Raw genomic sequence first — 24,792 nt, 5'->3', positions numbered from 1 at the left:
ACGCTAGATTTTGGATGGGATTAATTAGACCTATGGTGCACACGCTGAACAAGACCAATTGTGTGCACGAAACACTGGTAAAAAGTCTTATTTTAATGTTGATGCTCATAAACTATATATATCTTCAACGATATGTTAAAATTAGTTTTTATTCTACATGTCAACAGAAATTGCCCCCTGTAGCAGTTCTTGGATCAATTTCCCTGCATGGTCGAATTACACTTGTGCCTCCTAATAACGCCAAAGTGATTGCAAGGTACCGCATTTCCCACAGAAATGGAATCATTCAAATTAACAAGTTCTCGCTTCTCGTGGCAATGCATCCATATTGGAAAATTGGAGACACTGTTCTACTCATGCTCTACCAAGGCACAGGAGGGTTCTTCCTTTTCATTGACGAGATGCCGAGTTGCCGTGATCAAGCTTCTTCCAGTGGATAGTTGTGGTTGTTGGCCCTCATCCTCTTAAAATGTGTTAGTTGTTACTATATATGTTAAGTATGTAGATATGGACCATATGGTTGTTGGCCCTTAGCCTCTTAAAATGTGATAGTTGTTACTATGTTAAGTATGTAGATATGGACCATATGGTTGTCAAAACCGTGTTGCGAAGATCCTCCTTTTGTCAAATAGTGTAACCACTATATATATATATATATATATATATATATATATATATATATATATATATATATATATATATATATATATATATGTTACTCAAATTTTGTTACCCAAGTTCATAAATTTTCTTGAAAAGTATCAGTATCGTACATAGTTCATTGAGTTTAAGTGTGTGCCCGATGTCCAGAAGGCATTTGCATATTAACTGTCCATATTGCAAATTCACACACATGTCACCATAAGGAAACGTATGTGTAACATACTAATCATCGCACACGAGTACTCGCAGACGCATCGTGTGCGATAATCCTAGCCACCGCAAGCAACTAGTTTGCATTTTTCAATGTTTTTTGTACACACAAAATTGCACACAAAATAACTGTATTGACCGTCTGTGTTGTAATTTCTCATCGCAAATAGTTCATCCGAGTCGGCTGTTTGCCACGTATCACACACATCTTGTTTACACGACTCGTTTGTGTTCTTTTGGCTCATCGCAAAAAGTTCATCCATGTGAACTGTATGCCGCATATCACACACATCTTGTTAAGTTGAACCGTTTCTCATTGTAGAAAGGTGTAAGATGCAACTCATTGTATTCCATGGAGTAGGTTACAATATATACACCGGATGTCTTGCATGACAAGTAAACTAAGCCTACCATATCTCTAGAAGTCAGCTATACAAGGCTAGAGAAGATATGAGTAGCAATAAAAGATATGTCACCTTCAACACCCCCCCGCAGTCCAAGCGTCGGCGTCAGCGATGCAAAGTCTGGAACGGAACTCCTGGAATGCAGCGGTTGGAAGCCCCTTGGTCATAATGTCGGCAAACTACTGGGTGGTTGGTACATGAAGAACACGAAGCTAACCTAACTGTACCTTCTCGCGGACGAAGTGAACGTCAAGTTCCATATGCTTAGTGCGCTTGTGCTGCACTGGGTTGGCCGCGAGGTAGGTGGCCGAAACATTATCACAAAAAACCACCGTAGCTTTCGGGATTGGAACCCGAAGTTCACCAAGTAGCTGACGGAGCCCACATATCTCGGCAACAACATTGGCAACGGCACGGTACTCGGCCTCGGCACTCGAGCGGGAGACGGTGGGCTGCCGCTTGGAGGACCAAGAGATGAGAGAGTCATCGAAGAAGACACAATATCCCGACGTGGAGCGGCGAGTGTCAGGACAACCGGCCCAATCCGCATCAGTGTAAGCAAACAGCTCGGTGGAGGCGGAGGCGCAAAGACGAAGTCCGAAGGTCAGTGTGCCACGAATATACCGAAGCATGCACTTGTCTAGAGACCAGTGAACATCACAGGGCGAGTGCATATGCAAGCAAACTGGCTGCACCGCAAACTGAATGTCTGGTCTGGTGAGCGTGAGGTACTGAAGAGCACCCTGCGGTAGAGAGCGGCATCAGTGGCTGGTTGCCCAGCAGTAGAAGAAAGCTTTGGCTTGGCCTCGGCAGGAGTGGCAGCAGGCTTGCATTCGGTCATACCAGCACGATCCAGGAGATCAAGAGCATACTGTCCTTGATGAAGAAAGAATCTGGAGGAATCAAGTCGCATATTAATGCCGAGGAAGAAGTGCAATGCGCCCAAGTCCTTCAGTCGAAACTCAGAACCAAGACGACCGATGATGTCACGAAGGAGATCCGCACGAGAGGCGGTGATGACAATATCGTCAACATACAAGAGAAGCATGGCGACATGATCAGCTCGATGAAGCAAATAGCGACGTGTCCGAGGTGGTGCTGCGAAACCCAAGAGCAGTGCTGCAATGCGTTGATACCAAGCACGAGGCGCCTGTTTCAGACCATAGAGAGACCATGAGAGCAAGCAGACGTCATCAGGCCGAGTGGGATCAACAAAACCGGTAGGCTGCTGACAAAGAACATGCTCCTGGAGATGACCATAAAGAAAGGCGTTGTTGATGTCGAGCTGATGAACAAGCCAATGACGAGATGTAGCGAGCTAAAGAACAACACGAATCTTGGCGAGTTTGACAACCGGAGAGAAGGTCTCTGAGAAATCAACACCGGCACGTTGTGTAAAGCCGCGAACAACCCAACGAGCCTTGTACGTATCTAAAGAGCTATCCGGAAGAAACTTATGCAGAAATACCCACTTGTCGGTGATGATATTAGCTCCAGGGGGACGAGGGACCAACGTCCATGTCCGGTTGGTGACGAGGGCATCATACTCAAAACGCATGGCTGCGAGCTAATGCGGATCACTCAACGCAGAGCGCACCGAGCGCGGTACGGGAGAGATGACTGTGACACTGAGGTTATGATAATGAGGTTTCGGTTGCCGAATCCCGTCCCTGGCGCGTGTCACCATAGAATGATGAGGCGGCGGAGGCGGGGGCCGAGCCCGATGTCGAGGAAGAGTCGCAGCCTCGGGTGAAGACGAGCCCGCGGTGACAGCAGCGGGTGACGAGGCGGCGGTCGAGGCCGGATATGAGACCGCCGATGACGACAGCGGGACCGCAGCCGAAGCTGCGGATGACGAAGGCGACGAGACAGCCGCGACTGACGGTGACAAAGCCGTGGGCCAGGCCGTGGGTAGCGGCGATGAAGACTTCTAGAGATATTGTAGGCTTAGTTTACTTGTCACGCAAGACATCCGGTGTATATATTGTAACCTACTCATGGAATACAATGAGTTCCATCCTACTCCAGCGAATACAATGAGTTGAACCATTTCTATTGTGTTCCCTAATCGAAAACAGTTTGTCCGAGTGAACCGTATGCCGTATATCGCACACACATTGATATGGCTGCCCGTTTCTGTTGTTCTACCTGATCGCAAATAGTTCGAATGGATTAACCGTGTGTCCTGCATCGCAGACACATTGATATGGATGCCCGTTTCTGTTGTTCTGCCTCGTCGCAAACAGTTGGAATGGATTAACCGTGTGCCTTGCATCGCACACGCAACTAAAATCTGAACCAGCTTTTATGGCTCTGCCATCGCAAACATTTTGCACCTTTTTTGACGGTTTTTTTACACCACCGTTTGCGATTATTGCATCGCACATAGTTTCGGCAAAGGGTCTCTGATCGTAGTGTCACGTTAGCAGTATCCTGCAGTAGTGTAAATATATTTAAATAATAAGTGATCTATTATTAGATTGGTCTTTAAATCTTACCAAGCTTTTGTACACAATCACCAGGATTTTTGTTGCCTTAATGTAAAAAATCCAGGATTTTATTGTTAAGAAATTATTTTTATAAGTTAATAAGATGTGGGATATTGTTTTCTTATATATGTAAGTATCTATTAAATATATGATGACAATAACAATAATATATAATAACGTACAAAATAATTTAAATATATATAATATAGTTAGAAGGGAAACATAAGTTGGACCAGGCATTCCTATTCTTATATAGAAAAATAGAACAGACCTCCGCGTTTTCTTCAAAAAAAACATAAGTTGGGCTGCTGATGATTCAGGGAAAATAAAACCTCAGATGGGAGGTCCATAGGCCGCTCGATACATGACGGCCCTCAAGAAAATACAAACTGGCATGTCGTGGGTTGCGCATGTTAAAAAAGAAAGCCTAGACGGGGCAGCCCACAACCCACCTCATACTTGCTGGCCCACTGATAATAAATGATACCTGCCAGCTCCACAGCTTCGTTCTAAATTTATCTCCTCCAGTAACTATGTTGAAGCACATAAAAAAAATGTAACTATGTTGACAAACCTGTGGGCCACAACGTCAGTATAGCATTAAGAGGAAGTATTTTTTCAATGAGGCACTTGCTTGAGTACGACCATAGACCTGGTGGGTCCCGACTGTCCGCCTCTCCATGTACAGTGCCCTCCAGATTCCTCTCATTTGTTCAGCATGTTCACAAGGCAGACAGCGGCGTCGCGGCGAGCTCACAAAGGCGCAGGACGAGATCGAACCACCCGAGGAAGTGCCTTATTTCTACTGAAACTACTGAACTAGCCCAGTGGCCAGGTGACACTACCCGACCGCTGTTCCACTGGGGTTCGATAGCTGATGCAGGGAAAATATCTCCAATTTTTTTGCCTCTGCCATTATTGACATGTGGGTCCCCATTGTCATCTACGCACACCACATCCAACACGTGCCAAAAATTCATCCCTCGTTTTCTTTGTTTTTCGCACACTCGACATTGTATGGGCATTTTGAAAATAGTATATATTTTTGACCGTGCATCATACGAAGATGTGCTATGCATGAATGCATGATGTTAACTGGCTGGTAGTTCCATTTTCGACCATGAATAAACTTCCAACATGATGTTATCCCTGTTTGAAAATGGCGTGTTAATATATATGCTCTGTCTCTGAAACTTGCAGTTTCTTATCTGAAACTAAAACTTGCAGTTTCTTCTCTGAGAATCACATTGTCTGCACTTTTATACTCCTATGAAACTACATTTTTAAGTGCTAAAAATAGATCTCTAGAATTCATAAAATACTTCATATGCTCAATACTGCAAATCTGAAATTCAAAAGACATTCATATTTGAAATTACTCTCAAAATACACAACACAAAACACAATTCACAACCTGCAAATACTGACAACCCTAAGCTCCTACTGACAATTCACAACCTGCCCGACTATTGGGCTCGGGGCGGGGGGGCAGTCCCCTCCCATTCCTTGATGGCAGACAGCCGCCCCGTGAGACGATGTGAACGGTGAGGGAGAGGATGGCGGGGAAGCGTCGTCGGGCCAACTGCTTTTCTCCTCTTGCAGTTGGATTCGGTCGACAAAGACTCCACCGGCACGCTCTGGCACGGCACCCTGTAGAAGCTCGATCCTTCAATCTCTAGTGGATGCTCCATCTCGGATCGATACTCCCACCACCACTGCCTCATGATCGGATCCGGTGAATCTGTTTGCTCCATGGCCCAAAGGAGCAGCTCTATGCACTCTGGCGCGACTCCCTTTGGGAGTATCACCGCCTTTTCGCTCTGTTGCAGATACTTTAGCCATGGATGTCACCATCGCCGCTAGTTGGTCCTTGTTGTCAAACCAAGACTGTATCTCCAACATCCTAGCTAGCTTCACAGGGTTGCCGTCTGCGATCCTCACGTATCGGTTGTACTCCTCCATCGATCTACTTCTCCACATCACCTTCACGCGCCGGTGGTGGTTTTTGAATGGAAGAGGAGAGGAGTGGTGCTGGTTTTGGATTAGAACGGGAGAGGAGCGGCGCTGGTTTTGGATTGGAACAGGAGAGGAGGGGCGGTGGTTTTGAAATGGAAGAGGAGAGGAGCGGCACTGGATTTAGATTGGAACAGGAGAGGAGCGGTGATGGTTTAAGAGGAGAGGCGCTGGTCTTGGAAGTATTTTTTGTTTTGCGTATTTTGGGTCAAAGTTTGACCACGTATTGTATTAGACAAGCAAAATGTGAATGCATGTCACCAAAAATTGTATCGTTTGGTTCATATCTGAATGTACTTTCAAATTATATTATTTTTGCAACATGTAACATATATTTTATTTGTGAAAATCATGGTCAATTATGACCCAAAAAAAGGGAGACTAGTTAATATGGGGTCACTTTCTTAATTGAAGTGTAAATTGATGTTGATTTTGATCCAGTCACAGCGCGCCGACCCTCTCGTCCAATCCTAAATTGCTGTCGCACGCTCCTCTCCCTCTTCTCATTGCAAAACCACCTCCTCTCCTCTCCATCATCTCCATTCCAAAACCACCGTCTCGCCTCTCCCTCTTCTCCATTGCAAAATGACCCCCTCTCCTCTCCATCTTCTCCATTGCAAAACCACCGTCTCACCTCTCCCTCTTCTATATTGCAAGACCACTGTCTCTCCTCCCATCTTCCAAAGCTAGCACCGGACCTCTCAAAAGGACATCTATGGAGAGGATGCAGCAGCGAATCGGGCAGATCGCCGATGGCGACCGGGCAAAGTTAGCCAGGTTGAAGGAGATCCTTACTTAGTTTTACAATGAGTGGGAGATTTCAAGGACGGTGAGGGCCATGTGGCAATGTATGCGAAAGAGTAAGACGGTTGCGATGTACTCCTCGGCGGCAGCCACGCCGCAGTCCTTCGAGTTCATCGAGTATCTCCACTGGGTGATGGAGCAGACAGATTCACCCGAGGCGAAAGTCAGGTGGAGGTGGTGGGCATACAGGTCGAAGGTCGAGCATCCAGAGGATAACGAATCAATCGAGTACGGTGTGCCGTTCGTGAGGGTGCAGAGCCAGCCGGAGCCACTGGAGTATTCGTTCTCCCACCGCAAGAGGAGTCCGGATGGCACGACGTTGCTTCCCCGTCGTTCTCCATGGTTCCCGCACTGCTCGCCTCATTTCAATGGTGGTGGTAGGCTATAAGGTAAGCTTCGCACTAACCTAATCTTCCATCTGCGATCATGCTTGCGATCAGTGCGACGGCTAATGAAAATCGTGCTTACAATCAGTTTCCGAGTACTACGCCAATCACCCTAAAATAGCTCTGGACCTTTGGGTCAAAGTTGTGATACTGTGTACAAATAAAGAAAAATAGATTCGTGCTTCTTTAGAAAAGAGTACTCCCTAGAAAACTGCCAATATAAGCTACTAGTATTTGGTTAGATTTTGCTGCCGAGAAAGATCCGTCAACAGAGAGCGCCACACATCCCACAGGTGGTGGTGGATGCGAATGCGTGCATGGAGCATGGTTGGTGTCGGTAATTTTTACTTGGCACACCTTGCACTCTGCATATATGCCGGTTCCATCCGTACATTTGTGCAGTTCCACCAAAATGCAGCTGAATAACCCTATTTGCACAGATAATGAAAAAGCGTGATTACATTATAGTGGCACTAGTTGATGAAACATACACTAATAAACAGAAGAAAATATTGCGACAGTATCATAGTATGCCATGCTGCGAGGGCGGGATGGGCCCTGCGACGCCTCATACGGTAAGCCTCATACTGGAAATCAACCCAAGTCTCCCTGATACACCTTCTGCCAGTGATGAACATCAGTGTGCAACGGTAGTACAAGGAGGGGCCTTGAGACATTCCAATCTCTATTTTTGTAGAGATCAACTAAAATGAAGCACCCCAGTTTGCAGAAACGCTTAAACATTAACAATGGGACTAGTTGATGAAACATATACGAACAAAGAGAAGAACTTTCTTTATCTACATTGGAAATGAAATGATAGAGAGGACACTCGCAATATTTTAACTGTATTATTAATTCCTTTTATCAGTGGCACTAGGGTCGAGCAGGTGGCAAGCGAGGTGTATCGTGCGTCGTAAAGATGGAGGCCGGGGGTGCTTAGACTAGGATGCTAAATCCGGCTCTTTCAGTCCCTATCTTCCCCCCCTGATGTTTCTGTGGTAGCATTTGGGTTGTAATCCAAACTTGGTCGAGCTGGTGCCGCGTCCCCCTACCTGCCTAGCTTATGTGGCGAACTTGTCTCCTGCTAGTACTCAGTCCGTTCTAGTAGTAGTTGCATAACTACCCGTTTACACTAAGGTGTTGTCAGATAATGGTTCTCTATGGTTGGGTTTCTTTAAAGAAATTGGAGAAAACCCCCTCTTTCGATATATAAAAAAATCAGTGGCACTAGCGGTGCTAAAACATTGCTTCAAATTAATAGTGCCACTAGATTAAGGTGCAAAATAATAACATTACTGCTTTATCATGGCAGTGCCGAAACAGTAGCACAAGAGCAGACTCAACATCCAGGATCTTTGGCAAACGGTCGGACCAAAAAGGAACATACCTCGTGATGGGAACCATATCTGCAGTCAACGCCATTGAAGAAGGGATGACACCAGTCACCAACATGGATGATTCAACTCATGGGACCTTTTTGTGCAGTTCACCTAAAATGAAGGAATGTCCCATGAGCTAGCAGCTTCTTCTTCATTTTTTTAAGAAATGGGCTCCAGCCCCAGTTCCATTTCCATCAGATAACGAAACCCACAGAGCTTCCTCTTCATTAGTTGCAATAAAATTGAGCAACATCAAGGTTGGTTGTGAAGCTCGTGGAATGTTCAACTATAATTTGGATATCATTTGTGCGGTTCAACTAAGATCAATCATGAAATGTATATCTCTGTTTGCACAAAAAGGTGGAAAGGAGGGTGACTACCAAGTGATGAAAAATACATCAAATGAAAAGAAACATGTTCCTTATCTGAATGGCAATCCTACAAGGACAGTAGCAATTTCTAAAGCAGCAGCATTGCTAGATATTAGTGTGGGCATTAGGATTAACTATGACAACTGTTAAATACGACATTACCTTAATGGTGCCATTGCTTCATTTTACCAGCAACATTACATTAACAACTGCTACAGAGCTAGTATTTGGGCACGGGAGAGTAGGCGGACCAGGACAGTTGCATTTCTAACAAAAAGAAGCAACTTATCTTAATGGGAAATTTAGCAGGCCATGAAACAGTGCCATTGATTCATATTACTCAAGGCATTACATTGAAAACAACATTGGTTTAACATGTTCTTACTTTTAACAGTGCAACTGCTACATTTTACCAGTGGCATTACATAAGAGGGCCTCGGGGCAACAAACATCAGAACAGGATATCTGGGTTGGTCCATTTTTGTTTGGTATAGCCACCTTATACTGTGTGAGGCTAGCAAATCTAGTGCTGGACATACTCTGTTGACTTGTCCCCCCAGTCCCCACTTTCTTTCCTTTTTCAACCAATAGATCGGGTTTATATTGAGTTTGTACTGCGTTTCCCTTTATTTCCCTATTAGACCAAGAGACCAGTTGGATAGCCAGTCTCTACTACTTTTTGCCCCCATTATTTCCTCTTTCGACCAACTCCTAGATTCAGGTAACAAATCTTCCCCCACCCGCACCCCTTTCTTCCTTGTTCGAACCAAGTAGTACTAGATTCGAGTGCATGAACTAGTTTTACCTCTTAACAGTAAAAATTTAGGTGGCTTTCGAACAGCCGATCGATCCTATCTACGAGGGGGCGTGAGAAATAGTAAAAGATACAAATGCAGCGATGTTAGGAGCTGGGGAAGTAGAGCAAGGCCGGTTTCGAAGGAAGTTATACCTAAGGGTCGCCGGGATGTCGCTAGGTGGGCGGCAGGAGACCGAATCTACCCACACTATGACAGCAAGGAAGAAGGGGTCGGAGGCCCTCCCTAGCTGGCGGTGCATGGGAGAGAACGGCAAGGAACGCTGATCGGGACACGCCGGCAGTGGGTAAGAGCCATCGCCGAGGACGACCGCCTGAACGTTGCACCTTCTCACCTTCCCCGACAAAGAGGATCCGGCTAGATCTGTGACCAGCGGTGATCAGAGAGAGAGTGTGTCCACCGCTGTCGTGTTTAGATCTAGAGAGGTCGAGACAGTGTGAAGAGAGCAACACTAGCAAGCAAGCGCGGAGGCTCCTGCCTATATAGTGGAGTTGTTTTCTTTTGTCTTCCGGAGCCGGCTTGACCTCGTCAATGACTGTCGAGAAGTCTTCATGCACGTGCCCCGGAGGCGTAGTTGTCATCATTTTGATCTGAAGCACCAGATTAACATATAACATGAAAAAATGCCACATGACAAGAAACCATAACCTCACTGCCCCAAGGAGACAACATGAATCCCGACGGACAAACTAGACAAGGATCAAAGCTCAAATTAAAGATAAACTCGTAGAAAAGGGGTCCATGGATAGATGTCCTAATTAACATAGCCGGCTTGACCTAGATGGCAACCAAGTAGTCTTCGTGCATGTGCCCCTAATGACCAGCGCCTTGGAGGAACTCAGTTGTCGCTGTTTAACCCTCGCAGTGATCCAAAGCACATGACACCTAATATTGCGAGATAAGAAGAAACCTTTTTTCGATTTCTCATCAGAACTACAGCCCTCTAGAACATAGCCGGCACTATATGTAGACGATAGCCAATCCAGCCGTGTTTGCTGGAGTCTGGTCACATGCATGGACAAACTGATCTTCCGTGTCATGCAGGGATCGTCCAGTCACCGACGGCTGTACAACATTGCTCCAGTACTATCGCTCGCCTCTTTCTTCTATTAACTCACCTGACTTGCGGGGCCGAGGAGTGTGCCTATGGTCGGTTCTTAATTGCCGTCCCACATGTGTGTGCAAACGCAATATGATGCGCGTTCCATTCGGAGAGCGGCGTGCCAGATCGACCGACCGTCTGGGGTGCGACGCGAACGCGACGGGCGTGTTGTATACTCCGTACATGTGTACCGCCGTTTTCTTGAGGCTTTGCTCCATGGCGCAAGCCATGGATACAAAACTATATTGTACTATTTAAAAGTCGAGCGCGGGGCTTTTCCCGCGCGGTAGGCGAGGCAGTTCCGCCTAGTTGGTTCGACAAAGATGCGAGAAGATGAGGGGGTAGGCCGTTGCAAACGTAGGGTTGTGTGATTTGACAGCGAGTTACTGCTGGACAGGCGGGGCCACATGATTTAACTTGCCATTATCATTTTAACTGCGGCGCTACGACCGGTGTGAGTCTCCCGATTCCTGACCACCTCCATGGTATACAGGTGCCTCTCCCAATGCTGCACCATGTAGAGGTTGGCTCTTGCATAAGAGCCCACTCCTCCACTTTTTCCTTGCCACAATCCTCCTCATATGCAAAAATGCCATGTAAGTGGGCTTATAGCCCACTATTGTACTTGCTCGTACATGTGCTAAGCCTGCCACATAGGCATAAAGTCTGATGTGGCAAGTTAATTAAGAAGAGAGAGACTAGTTTGGTGACCCCAGGAAGAAATGGTGCCAAGCGTGTGTTCCTAGGTGAAAAGACAATTTTGAGTCTATAGCTAATTAAATGAAGCAAGTTTAGCAACAAAAAATTAAGCACCTATGAATTGGGGACTTGAGTTGCTAAGCCATTGAATGCCCTTAGCACCTCATCTAAGCACCATTTCATTGGAAGAGGTCACTCCTTGGCAAATGCAATAAATACTACGAAGAAAGAGATAGAGAGAAGTAAAAAAATACTCTTATAGCCAACCTTATAGATAACCTTGTTGTATGAGTGACTAAGTGATGACTATGTATGACATGCCAACATCAGATAGCCTAACACACCGTGTGAAATCTCCAAGGGCGCGAGCAAGGCGACGGTCGTGGTAGGCGCGACCATGATACAGGCTGCTGGCAGCCCTTGGATCAGAGATCGAACGATCTCATGCTAAGTTGCTGAAAATTTGCAAAATAACCCTCCAGGATAGGATATTCACCCATAGGTCTAGAATCACGCCATGCAACCTTTCGATCTCAGATCCAAGGGCTCTCGGAAGCCCGTATCATGGGAGAATGAAAAGCTTCATATCACCTGTAATTTTCCCGACGCTTGACGTGCGAACACGCAGATGCATGAAGCCATTTAATTGGGCGTCTAGTACACATGACATCTAATTGGGCCCCCATAGGACTATGCATGAATCCATTTAACCACCGGGCAAGCCCACTACCCTGTGGTTTGCATGCCCCACTCAACATTTTACAATCGAAAAACCGCTAGCAGTTCACTCCTACTTGTCCCCGGTCGTCCTTTAATATTATGGCAGTTCGCTCCTAGTCATCATGTCCTTTCACATTATGGCAGTTCCACTAATCCTAACCCTCCTCCCAAATCCATGGCGTCCCAAATCTCCATGATCGGCGGTGAGTACAAGGTTAGAACCATCACTGGCGATGATTTCGACGTCATCTACACCCGTTGTTCCGCGACGGTGAAAGGATGCCTTGCTCGCTTCAGACGCGTGTTCGAAAAGTCAAATGATGAGTGGGTCACTGGGCTAGATGTTGAGTACACCACAGTCCTGGGAAAAGAGAAGAATCTAAAGGATGAAGAGAGGAAGAAGCCCGCCATGATCCAGGTTTGCGTGCATAACTTGTGCTTGGTCTACCACATATTCCATGCCGACATTGAGTGCGAGGATTTTAAGAACTTCCTCGGGGGCGGAAAAGTCAAATTATTTTCTGTAGACTTTACGAATGACAAAGAAGTCCTACGTCGGATAGGCCTCGTTGTAGGCAAGCCCTTCGACCTCCAGAAGAATGGTCTGGTGCCCTCCCGTGATCAGCCTTCAATGCTGACCCTGCCAGGAGCCATGGTTGATCCTTCATACTGTAAACTGACAAAACCTCCGCCCAAGTTTCATCGTGCATGGCAGTGGAATGTACTAGATATACACCACATCAATTACGCTGCAATGGATGCCTACCTTTGTTTCAATATACAAGGGTTGGATGAAGAGCGAGAGCCAAGTGTGCGGTTCAAGCAAAGAAGTATCAGCCAAGAGGAAGAGGGACAGGGACGAAGTCGAGCACGTGGACGGGGAGTCCGAGTAAGGTGGTAATGTTGTTGCTCAGGTGGTTGTAATGCAGTTAGTGGATTAGGTGCTTAGTTTAATTTCAGGGTGCTTAGTTTTATTTGAGGGGTGTCTTGTGCTGAGCCGCCAGCGGAACTATGTTATGTTCCTTCTCGTTACTTTAACTCTTCAATATGTACATACTAGTATTTCTTATAGTTCATCTTGTAGTTGGTAGTACTACCACTCGTTTCTTCACATTATATACGTACAATATATATGGCCAACATCATATAGCCAGCAGTTTAGTTGTCAAAGAATTTCAGGGTGCTTAGTTTTATTTGAGGGGTGTGTTGTGCTGGACACCATTATTGTGACTCAAATCTCTTTTGCCATGTTATAATGACATAAATACCTATGGACCAACATGCCAGCTCTCCCCTATCTCACTATAGTACAATAAAGTGTGGGGCCTACTTGATCCCAACAGCGTTCTTATTTTCCTGTAAAATTATTTGCTTGGTTACTCCTGACAAGCGGGGCCACACTTATCATTGTGATAATCTACTTATTTTTGCCATATAACATGGTCAACGGGTTTGACATGAAAATAACAATGTTTAATGGCATTTTTGAGCAAACATCTGACGAAACGATGGCATTTTTGAGATATCTAATTGCATTTTGAGCAAGCATCTCACGGATCGATGGCATTTTTGAGTAGTTGTAACTTCTAATGGCAAACCTGAGTAGTGATACACAACTAGTGGCATAAATAATAAGAACCCAAGAATTAAATAGGTATGCTAATTTCTTTAATATAATTTAGCACCCCATTTAAGCACGTACTAGCTTTTTTAATAGTACTATCTGCATAATATGGCGACGAGCGCTCTCTATATGTACCACCTTTTTCTTTAATTTCATCTTGTTAGGTTTGCTCCATGGCGCAATCCATCGATACTACTACTGTACAAAAGTATGCATTTTTTAAAAGGCTAGAGGGCAAGGCAGTCTCGCTTGGTCGGTTTCACGAGAGGCGAGGGCCTTTGTGATTTGACGGCTCATTACTGCTGGAAGGCGGGGCCTTGTAATTTGACTGCTTGTATAAATGTTGCTGATGACCTGAGGAGGAGCAAAGAACCATGCGGTATACTCATTTTTTCCACTAGAGTACTAGTACGACGGGGGAGCACGAAACACGGCAGCCCAGTGCCATATGGCAATAAAAATGATTTAATTTGCTAGTCATCGATCCCACGGCGCCGCTCATCGTTAGCATTGTTCTATTCATGCCTCGCAAAGAGCATGACACATGCGGCGAAACACCTGAAGCAAAAGAAGAAACACAGGAGCAAAAGAATAAGGAAGATTATCACCCCAAAAAGAGAAGGAAGAAGCACACACAAGTTTGGGGCGCTGCTCTCTACTACATGAAGGGTTGCTGGCTGTGGAGTCGTAACTTCTTCTTCATCGCCTCCACGCCCTCCATCTCCTTGTGCATCTCCTCCGCCATCTTCTTCATTCTGTCCATGACGCGTGATTTCTCGCCGCGAGCCTTCATCATTTGTTCCACGGCCGCATTATGTACCTTGATAGCAGTTGGGTGCTCGATGCGGAGCTTCGCCAACTCCTCCTTCTGTTCCATGACGAGGGCCTGCAGCATCTTCATCTAGGAACTACTCTTCTCATGTAGCTTCTTCCAGCCGGCGTTCTCCTCCTTCAGCAAGTCGAGCTCATGCCAGAGCTTCGCCTTGTACTCCTGAAGTTGCAGGAGTTCGCCGGTCACCTTCTTATCCGAGGCAATGCTCTTCTTCAGCAGCATCACCAAGCCGGCGATCAACTCCCCCTGCTCAATGAGCTCAGTGGGCATGTCACCGAGGCTCTCCTTCAGCAGCTCCACCAAGCCGTCAATGAACTCCTCCTGCTTATTGAGATGATCGGGCATGTCGTCGAGGGATAACGACTCCAGCGCTGCCAGCTCGGCATGTTCGCCTCCGCGGTTAGGGCGCTCCTGGGAGCCCTCTCCTCCGCGGCTAGGGCGCTCCTGGGAGCACTCGCCTCCACGGCTAGGCCGCTCCTGGGAGCCCTCGCCTACCCATGAGATATCTTTAGAGGTCTCTACGAGGCAGCGAGCCCTCTTTTTTCCGCGGCCTTGGTTGCCGCTCCCTTGTTACGAGTAGTTCTCAACCTAGAGCTCTGCACACCGGCCATGGCAAGGACGGACGAACAAGAAAGATTTATGAGGAGGAAGAGGTACAGTGATTTTCGGTTAGGTACTAGTTCCCCTTTTTATAACCTAGTACTGGCACTAGTACTAAAATCTGCATAGTGGGAACACGTTCAGGTTTGATACGTACTAGGTGTGAGCGGGTTTGCACTTAATTATACTATACACTTTGGAATGTGATGGGAACAAGCTAAAGATTGATTGATGGTTTTGGTTTCGAGGCCCGAAACGGCTCCTGATGAGTTTCCTGGAACACAAATTTCAAGTACTACTGCTCAAATACGGTCGCACAAGTGAGTGATGTAACTCCGTCCATATTTAAATACAAAGGCCACCAACAGTAGCCCTGGCAAAAACTGATCATGTTGCCTGCGTCCTGGTTTATTGGCCTCCTTTTTTGTGCCACTTTTTATGTCATGCATAAATATTATGTTACTTCAAAATATGGTCAAAAATTGGCACAAAATACGAAGGAGACCAATGGAAGTAGCAACCCATGATTTAACTACTCGCATGCACGCAGTGGAGTAGTAATGTCTTTCTCAACTACTTCCTCCCTCGCGTCCACTCAATTTGCATGCGCTGTATTAATTCACCATCAATGAAGTGAAGGACTTTACACGCATCAAATTATCACATGGGGTGGATCTTCGTACAAAAATGCATCCCACCGTGTACCCGCGCATGCATGCGAGGGAATGAGTGAATGCGTGCACATCTTTGCTTCGTGCATGTACTGCCAGTGTGCCTGAGAGAGGACGAGTACATTCTTCTGAAACCAGCAGCACGTCATTGTGATCAATCCACACAAGGAGGGCGCGACAACGCCTCCACATGTGCCATGTGCCTTCATGAACTGAAAGAGAGACACTGTGTAGCGTGCCATTGGAATTCTAATTTACTTTTTTTTGCACATACTCGAAGTACTAGTAAGGTACACGTGCATTTCACGCATCAGATTTGGCAACCAAATTATGAATAAATACCACACTATAGCATGTAAGCTTTGAGTCATATATGCATGATGTAGACGTTCGTTTAATTCTTATAGTTCATCTCATTCAAAATCAATTAGTTTTTATACAAAAAGTTAGGGCCTCTTTGATTCGTAGGATTTCCAAAACGCGGAATAGGAAAAACATGGGATTAGACTGGAATGTCGTCTTGAATCCTACAGGATTGTACAATTGTTTGATTGTGCATAGAAAAAATGTAGGATTCTTTCAAAGAGGTTTGAGTGGATGAAAAGTTTCCTATGAAATCTAGTGCAAATGAATCCTATGGAAAAATTCCTATGGTTTACAATCCTACGAATCAAACGGATTGAATCCTCCAAAATTCCTTTGAGAATCCTTTGAATCAAAGAAGCACTTAATCTATTTGTTGATTCATGGAATTGTGCGTTGTAAAGCATAAAGTAAAAACAAATAATGGCAATTCAACTAGAAAAAAAGTTTGGGCAGTTATGATACGAAAGGTTCTAGAACAAAGGAGAAGCACTCGTGTTTTGAGGTTTGTGCATTATGCTTAAGTTCAACCATGGAGTCAGCTAGATTGTACATGTGGCAAAATCTGGTGGGGGGCTAGAAGATGGTGCAAGGGGCCAAGTGGAGGGATACTATGATGGAGTGCGCAAGTGCGAGATCCATATTTAAAGAGAGGGGCGAGAACGTACGTTGTTGCACGCAGTGGCGGAGCCATGAAAAATAAATGAGCTAGGGGGCCAAGCATTGCTAATCCTTTACGAGGAGGGCCAATTCATCAACTTAAACCATTTTACCAACAATTGATCTAATGATCACTTCATATTAGCCTCAATATATATTGATGTTATGGGGGCAGGGCCCTTGCTGCCCCATGTCTTCGCCATTGTGCGCGCGTCTGAGAGATGAAGCGGAAGGCATGGATGATGAGAGGGGGACGTTGGATATATAATTAATGTCGGTGTATTAGCTATGGAATCCTATATAGAGAGGTATAGATTGATCAATGTGTACGTGCGAAAGAGGGTAAGACCTCACTAGATATATAGATTGATCGGTTCGTGTGGAAAACTGGGAAAGACCTAGCTATATATACACACACATAGAGGAACATCGATCATTGCACATGCACGTGAGAGATAAAGAATGCCCGATATGATGAAGAGGGGGAGGTGTATCTGTGTGTGCATGCATGGGAGACCGACCTGAAGAAAAAGATTGCATGTGTGTGATGGATAATGCCTAGTGGTAGTGTGTGTGCATGCTTGCACGAGAGAAAGTTAGTGGTACAATTATAAAGAGAAGACGACCGTGTGGGTGTAAAAGACTAGGTGAGGTCATAATCTATGTAAAGTTGAATTCAAATATTTGAATAAGAGATCATGATGTTAGAAACACATGCATGCATGAATATAACTGAGATATGCTGTGGTTTGGAAACAAGCATGCTATACTGTATACACATTGAACAAGGTTAGACTAATTTGAATTTGAGATACCGATGGCAGTCATCGTTTGGCCACATTGCATCCATGCATGGACACACTATTCTAATCGGAGATGATGGGCGGCTTTCGCATCACATGTCTATATCTATACCCCTATATATTATATTTTTTATTTTTTATATATTGTGTGGATAACTATAACTTTGAAAGATGGTCGTTGGATGAAGCCAATCCGATGGCGCGGAGACGGCAAATTTGAGCACTACTGGCCGTTGGATATCATCTACATTCCACCAGATTTTGCCAAATGTACAATCTAGAAGACTCCATGGTTGAACTTAAGCATAATGCACAAACCTCGAAACACAAGCATTTCTTCTTTGTTCTAGAATCTTCTGTCGGTGTGGAACGACACCTATGGGATCACAAGAATCCCTACTACGGTTGCCGGGGCGCAGGGTTGCGAGGGGAGCAGGGCTAGTAGACAGCACAAGGATCGTTTACCTAGGTTCGGGCCGCGAGGATGCGTAAAACCCTAGTCCTGCTTTGGTGGGTGTATTTCTGAGAGTTCTTGAGCTCTCGAACTAGCTACGGTCAGCGCGTGGTTTGAAAGAGCCAAATCCTTCTCCTGGTCGCCTCGGGCCTTCTTTTATAGGAAAAAGGGGTTGCCACAGTGGCACACAGGAGGTGGAAAGGTGTACAGTCTTGCGAGGTTATCCCTTGTATTATAGGACAAGATGCATTTAATGCATCACTTAGGTGTCCCCTTGCATTATCGGGGACGGGGGCGAGGCCCGTCCCGTCCGTCGCCGCTCTTCCTCGCTTCGACATGCGCCTTGGCCAGCGATGCGTGCGGCACCATGTAGGCATGCAGGCAGTTGAGGTGGCGCAGTGGTGGAGCCTTCACGAAGATCTGCATGCCGCCACGCAGGCGCTCGATGAGTTGGCCTGGGAGCTGCATGTTGCCACGCAGGTGCCCGCCCAGCTGGTTGGGCTGGCAGCCGCATGTGAACGACGGTGGAAGCTTAGTCGCCGGCGGGCCTTGCGGTGGCCCTGCTGCCGTCCTTGGTGAGGGCCTTGCCGGGTGGCCCGGCAAGGGTCTCGCCGTGTGGCCCAGCAAGGGTCTTGCCGTGGCGCGCTGTCGTCCCCGGCAAGGGCCTTGCCGGGGGTCTGGTGGCCTTCCTCGGCAAGGATCTTGCCGAGGGTGGTCATCTTCTAATCCTCATCTGATCTTGAATATGTCTTCACAAAGATCTGCATGCCACCACAGAGGTGTCTTCCCGAGCTCTGGCCCTACGTGGATGATGTCATTGGGGACCGTGGGCTCAAGGGCGGCTCGCTCTGTTGGTGTGGGGCGAGCTACCCAGGCAAGGGCCTTGCCGGGGCTGCTGAGGCTGCCCCGGCAAGGGTCTTGCCGGGGGAACCTGACTCGTCCCTCTGCTCTTTGTGGTCTTGGACTTGGCGTTGCTCTGGCCATCTTGCGCTCTGGTCTTACCTTGGCTCACCTCCCTTGCTCTGCTTGGTGTGACCATGGGCGCGGCTCTGACTGCCCGTGCACAGGTATAGGGGTACAAAAAGTGCATCCCTCTTTTTGTACACCGACAGGAGCCCCCGGGCCTGGGCCACACATAAGCGCGGCGCGTTGTTGGGCTAGGCCCAGAACGATGTGCGGGCAGGCGGGCGGTTTTTACCGCGGTGAAACTTTTCACGCGTGGCGCTTCCCACGACCCGCGCGCGAGGCGCGGCGTGGAGGGGTGTGCATGACGTGGGCAGCATGCGTGGGGCGGTTTTCACACGCATGCGTCACATCACAGTAAATGGGTAGCGCGACTCGCGGCTTCCCTATAAAAAGGGATAACCGCGGGCGCACTGTTCCTTTTACTCTTCGCGCAACCCCAATCTCGAAAACCTCCGCCTTCCTTCCTCTTCTTCTCCAGGCTTCGTTCTTGCTTGCCGCCGTTGCGCTTCCGCCGCCCTCTGTCCTGCTCTCCTCCCCCAGCCGCCATGGCGCCAAAATCCACCAAGGGCAAGGGAGTGGCCAAGGACGCCGGAGAGTGCGCTGGCGGTGCAGTGTACGCAGTCCGCCGTCTTCCCTTCGACAGTGAATGTGTTCGAGCTTCGGGACTCCTTCAGGCCCCTGTGGGGAGTGAAGACGGGGGGGGGGAGAGAATTCAGGGCATCCAGCCACGCGCGTCATCCCCGCCGACTGCGCCGAGGCTGCCCCAAATTGGTACCCCTTCTTTGTCGATTATTTTTCTTGCGGGCTCTGTCCTCCCTTCTCCGATTTCTTCAGCGACGTCATGCATACCTTCTGCTTCCACCTTCTAGATTTTACTCCGAACGCGGTGGCGTGCATGGCCCTTTTCGCGCATCTCTGCGAGGGCTTCGCCGGAGTGCGCCCCAACACGGCGCTTTTCCGCCATTACTTCTCCCCTCGGATCCAACCAGGGGGCGCCATCTCCGGTTGCATCGCCTGGGTCTCAAGATCCAAGGGAGCGTACCCGGAGGGTGCCATGAAGGAGAGGTGGGAAGAATGACGGGGCCGGTGGTGCTGCATCGAGGAGGAGGACCCTCCGGCGTTCTGCGAAGTTCGCCGGATACCGCCCGTCCGCAGAAGCAATTGGAGCGACATCGATGCTGACGACGAGAAGCTCACGGTCGCCACCACCAGGATCCTCCGGCTCACCGAGGCCGGCCTCACCCTTGAGATGATCGGGGCGGACTTCATCCGCCGCCGGATGGCTCCACTTCATAACAAGGGGAGGCCAACCTGGCTCTTCACGAACGCTGCCGACATCATGCGGCTTCGTCCCGGCCTCGACCACAACTTCACAGTGATGGGGCATGCCCATTTCTGCCAGCGGCTTTTCCAGCTTGGCGTGGGCCACGACGGCGAGGTCGAGCGGACCGGCAAGGTCATGAGGGACACCGCGAAGGCCGGCAAGGTCCTTAAGGGGCCTTTGTTCAAGCTGCCAACGAGGGTGGTCCCGTTGTGCAATAACTCGCGCTAGTCCGATGTCATTGCCATGATGCCGGTCTGCAACGCGCACGGCCCCGACGCGAGCTGGAAGGAGCCGAAGGATGTCGAGGTGCAGCAGTTCTTTGACACCCTGCACGAGGGGTACGTCAACGCCGACGCCGATTGGCTGCTTGTCCAGGACACCACCCAGGCGGAGCTGGACTACATCGCCACCAAGGCGAGGGAGGCACAGCTTGCCAGGGAGGCCGGCAGCACCGGCGGTGTGGAGGACAGGGCCGCGACGGCTGCGGAGGAGGAGGAGCTCGCCCGATGGGCGGCGGCCGCCGGGGGAGCCAGCTGCGCCGGCACCGAGGCTCCTTTGGTTGAAGATGTGAGCGGCGAGTCGTCGGAGGAGGAGGTTGAGACCGCAGATCCGACGCCACCTACGGGGAGGGGGCGAGTCCTACGGCGGGCCAGTTCCAGCGAGCCGGTCCGGCCCGGCAGGGCTGCGCGGCCACAGTTGACCTTGGAGGGGCCCGGGCGCCACACGAGGGCCGCGGCGGCAAAGAAGCCGGCGAAGGCCGCGGTGAAGAAGAAGACAGCCGCCCCTTCTTCGTCCGCGCGTGTCCGGACACCACCTCCTTCTCCTCCTCCAGCGAATGTTGATACAGAGGCTACTTTTGATTATGGATCCCTCATCCCGAGGAGGAAAAGGAAGACAGCAGAGGAGGAGGCGGACGACGAGTAAGTATCTGGTTCCTTTTCGTTATCTCTGCCTCCTCAATCTGCATTGCTTGTCTTGACTTGTTTTTGTCTTTGCAGGGACGCGGAGACGCTAGCCCAGAGAGCGAAAAGGGCCAAGGTCACGGCGGGTGGCCAGCCCCCGGCTGGTACTTCGAGGGCACCGTTGGTGGTGTTGAGCAGCCCAGACAGCAGCCCCCGGCATAGCCCCCAGCGTAACTTCATCACTCTTCCCCCGTCGACATGTGCCAGGGGCACGACAGTTTGGTGCTGACCTTGCCAGGTATGTAGGAGGAGAGCAGCAGGAGGACGAGCCACAGAGGGCTACCCCCAACACTCCGCCCCCATCGACCACGCCGCCCCGAGGGGCGTCCCCGGCAAGGGCGCCAAGTACCGAGCCTACGCACATGGAGGAGGAGGAGAACTCGGGTGCCGGCGGCTTTGCCTCGACGCCAAATGTTGGCGGGGAGGGGACATCCGTTTCCCAGCCTCGTACTGGCACTGGTAAGCCGTTCGCCATTCGTCCGTGTTCTTTTTCTTTCTGGCTCTTGGTCCTGGCCTTGCCTGACCCCCTTCTTCGGCGCCCAGATTCCTCCTCGGTGAACCCAGAGGACGTGGATGCCGTCACCGAGGGCGTCGCCAAGGCCGCCGAGGCGGACGCCGAGAAGATCGCCGCCGAGGAGGCCGCCAAGGACGCTGCCGAGGACGCCGCCGAGGGGCCAACCGGGGAGGCTGACAAGGCTGCCACTGAGGAGGCCGGCAAGGGGCCTGACGGGGAAGCCGGCGGGGCTACTGCCGAGGAGGAGGAGGAGGAGGCTGGTAACCAGCCTTCCTCCTCTGCTGCTTCCGGCTCCGGCAAGTACCTGAGGGTGAGTGACGACTTATTCGTCCACCTTCTAGGCGCGTCGAGCACCAGGACACCCGTTGAGGGAGAGGTATTCGAGGACAAGGTGCTTGCCGTGGCCGGGCTTGAAGTCGTCGACGAGCCGATCTTTGGCGGTGACGTTCGCAGGAAGAGCGGCTCCTCCACGTCATGGGCGCCAGCTTCCGGAAGCTCCAGGCGCTCCACCGCGCCCGCCTGGACAAGGTTAAGTCCAGGACGGCGGTGGTGGAGAAGGCGGAGGCGGACCTCTAGGAGCGCGTTGTCGAGACGCAGGACTGGTTCCGCGAGGCCCACAAGGAGCTCAAGGCTGCTCAGGGCGAGCTGGCCAAGCGCGACATGGAGCTCACCATGAAGCTCGCCGACATCGAGAAGGCTCAAGAGACGGCGAAGAACTTGGTCGCGGCCGCCGAAGCCGCCCGCACTCAGCACGAGGCCACGCTGCACTCCCAGGAGGAGGACCTCGCTGCACGCGAGGAGAAGCTTGCCGCCACGCTTCGCGGCAAGGATGCAGAGGTGGAGAAGCTTGTCCTACAGTGGACCAGTGAGCTGGAGCAGAGGCACAAAGAGGCACTCAATGCCCAGGCCCAAGTTCACGCCGGCAAGGCGAAGGAGTTGGAGGCGGAGCGCGACGGGCTGAAGGAGCAGGCCCTGAAGCTGTCCCAGGAAAGGGACACGCTTAACAGTGCCCTGATAGAGGCGCAGGGCGCGGTCGTCAGCAAGGCTCGGGAGCTCGCCGAGGCCAACAACTCCATCAAAGACCTCAAGCTGAAGTTGGAGGGTCTCGAGAAGGTGCTGTCGGAGGCCAAAACCCGAGAGGGGACCCTGGCCAAGGAACTGGAGGCTGAGAAGCAAATTGCGGGCAAACGAGGGCCTCAACTTCGCGGATCACGTGGCGGGCGAGAACCGTTGTCTCGATCGCCTCGCCACTGTCGCCAACCAGGCCGCCGCGCAGCTGGCCATCATGGGGATGCCGGACGTGAGGTATGTCCCGGAGCGGAGCGTGAGCGCCAACTGCAGCCTGACCATGTTCTTTGAGAAGGTCGTCGGTGCTCTGGAGCAGCTCCACGCCAGCCGGGCGGCCTCACTGGCCGACGAGTCCCGGAGGCTTTGCCAGGGTGCCATGACCAAGGTCCTCACCAAGGTGGCACGCTGGTACCCCGACCTCGACTTCGACGCCGCGCTGGAGAGTTTGCCGGAGGGTACTGACCTCGCGCCACTCAGGGAGCGCATCAAGCCCATGATCAGCCGAGTCGGCGAAATACAGAGGGTGGAGGGCCAGCGCCAGGATTAGGCATCCCGTTCTTTATCACCGCTGCAGGTTCACAACCAAGACAATGGCTATCTCTAGTTAGAACCGCAGCAACAATTTGATGTAATATAACTCTGCAGCACTTTTAGTATTATGCATGTTATTTTCCTGTTCGATTTTCCTTTGTATGTCCACCCTACGTTACTAGGTAGGCTCGCCGACGCGTAAACCCAGGGCGACGTCTTGGCGACGGATCCCCATTGGCCTGCCGGGTGTGCTTGCTGCCGGGCGGACCACCTTGCCGCCCTTAGCGCAGCCGCCCGAACTGTCGAGCTTGACTCGAGTCAGAGTCGGTAGCGTTGCCGAGTGCGGAAGGCTACCCCGCCACTCTCGACGCGGCCGCTTTGAGCTGTTGAGTGGACTCGAAAGAGAACAAGGGCATTGCCAATTGCGGGAGGGCCCCTTTGCGTGCAGGTTTCTCATACATAGGCGAGATCTTTGAGGACGATAACCTTAGATAAAAGAGGAAATAACTCAAAGCTCTGAATAACTTATCTTTTCTGTTGCCAAGCCGGCATCGTTTCTCCAGACGCCTTCTTCTCATAAACCGAAAGCGACGAAGAACTGCTAGGCTAACTACCAGACCAGATTCTCACAATTGTGCCCCTACCTGGCGTGCCAAAGATGTCGGTGTGGAACGACACCTATGGGATCACAAGAATCCCTACTACGGTTGCCGGGGCACAGGGTTGCGAGGAGAGCAGGGCTAGTAGAAAGCACAAGGATCGTTTACCCAGGTTCGGGCCGCGAGGATGCGTAAAACCCTAGTCCTGCTTTGGTGGGTGTATTTCTGAGAGTTCTTAAGCTCTCGAACTAGCTGTGGTCAGCGCGTGGTTCGAAAGAGCCGAATCCTTCTCCTGGTTGCCTCGCGCCTCCTTTTATAGGAAAAAGGGGTTGCCACAGTGGCACACATGAGGTGGAAAGGTGTACAGTGTTGCGAGGTTATCCCTCGTATTACAGGACAAGATGCATTTAATGCATCGCTTAGGTGTCCCCGTGCTTTATCGGGGACGGGGGCGAGGCCCGTCCCGTCCGTCGCCGCTCTTCCTTGCTTCGACACGCGCCTTGGCCAGCGATGCGTGCGGCGCCATGTAGGCAGGCAGGCAGTTGAGGTGGCGCGGTGGTGGAGCCTTCACGAAGATCTGCATGCCGCCACACAGGCTCTCGATGAGTTGGCCTGGGAGCTGCATGTTGCCACGCAGGTGCCCGCCCAGCTGGTTAGGCTGGCAGCCGCATGTGAATGGCGGTGAAAGCTTGGTCATCAGCGGGCCTCGTGGTGGCCCTGCTGGCGTCCTTGGTGAGGGCCTTGCCGGGTGGCCCGGCAAGGG

General features: G+C 50.0%; 1 protein-coding gene across 1 annotated transcript; it reads right to left on the bottom strand.

Moving 5' to 3' along the window:
• Positions 1-1,489: 1,489 nt before the first annotated feature.
• LOC141042948 (secreted RxLR effector protein 161-like) lies at positions 1,490-19,578 on the bottom strand. Its single transcript, XM_073511859.1, has 3 exons — positions 19,482-19,578; positions 2,121-2,170; positions 1,490-2,020 (listed from the first exon to the last, which is right to left on the bottom strand). Exons 1-3 carry the CDS (start codon positions 19,576-19,578, stop codon positions 1,490-1,492), a joined length of 678 nt encoding a protein of 225 aa, XP_073367960.1.
• Positions 19,579-24,792: the final 5,214 nt, after the last annotated feature.

Source organism: Aegilops tauschii, chromosome 3, assembly GCF_002575655.3.
Source record: "Aegilops tauschii subsp. strangulata cultivar AL8/78 chromosome 3, Aet v6.0, whole genome shotgun sequence".
NCBI lineage: Eukaryota > Viridiplantae > Streptophyta > Magnoliopsida > Poales > Poaceae > Aegilops > Aegilops tauschii.
This window is presented reverse-complemented; position numbering and strand designations above follow the sequence as displayed.

What these genes read in the sequence shown, in the direction of transcription:
- LOC141042948 (XM_073511859.1), bottom strand. Translation starts at nt 19,578, where the DNA reads ATGGCGGCTGGGGGAGGAGAGCAGGACAGAGGGCGGCGGAAGCGCAAC. An exon ending in GAAGAGGAAGGAAGGCGGAG is followed by an intron (nt 2,171 to 19,481) that starts GTTTTCGAGATT and finishes TGATTCCTCCAG; the next exon opens with ATTCTTTCTTCATCAAGGAC. An exon ending in TGATCTCCTGGATCGTGCTG is followed by an intron (nt 2,021 to 2,120) that starts GTATGACCGAAT and finishes TCTCTACCGCAG; the next exon opens with GGTGCTCTTCAGTACCTCAC.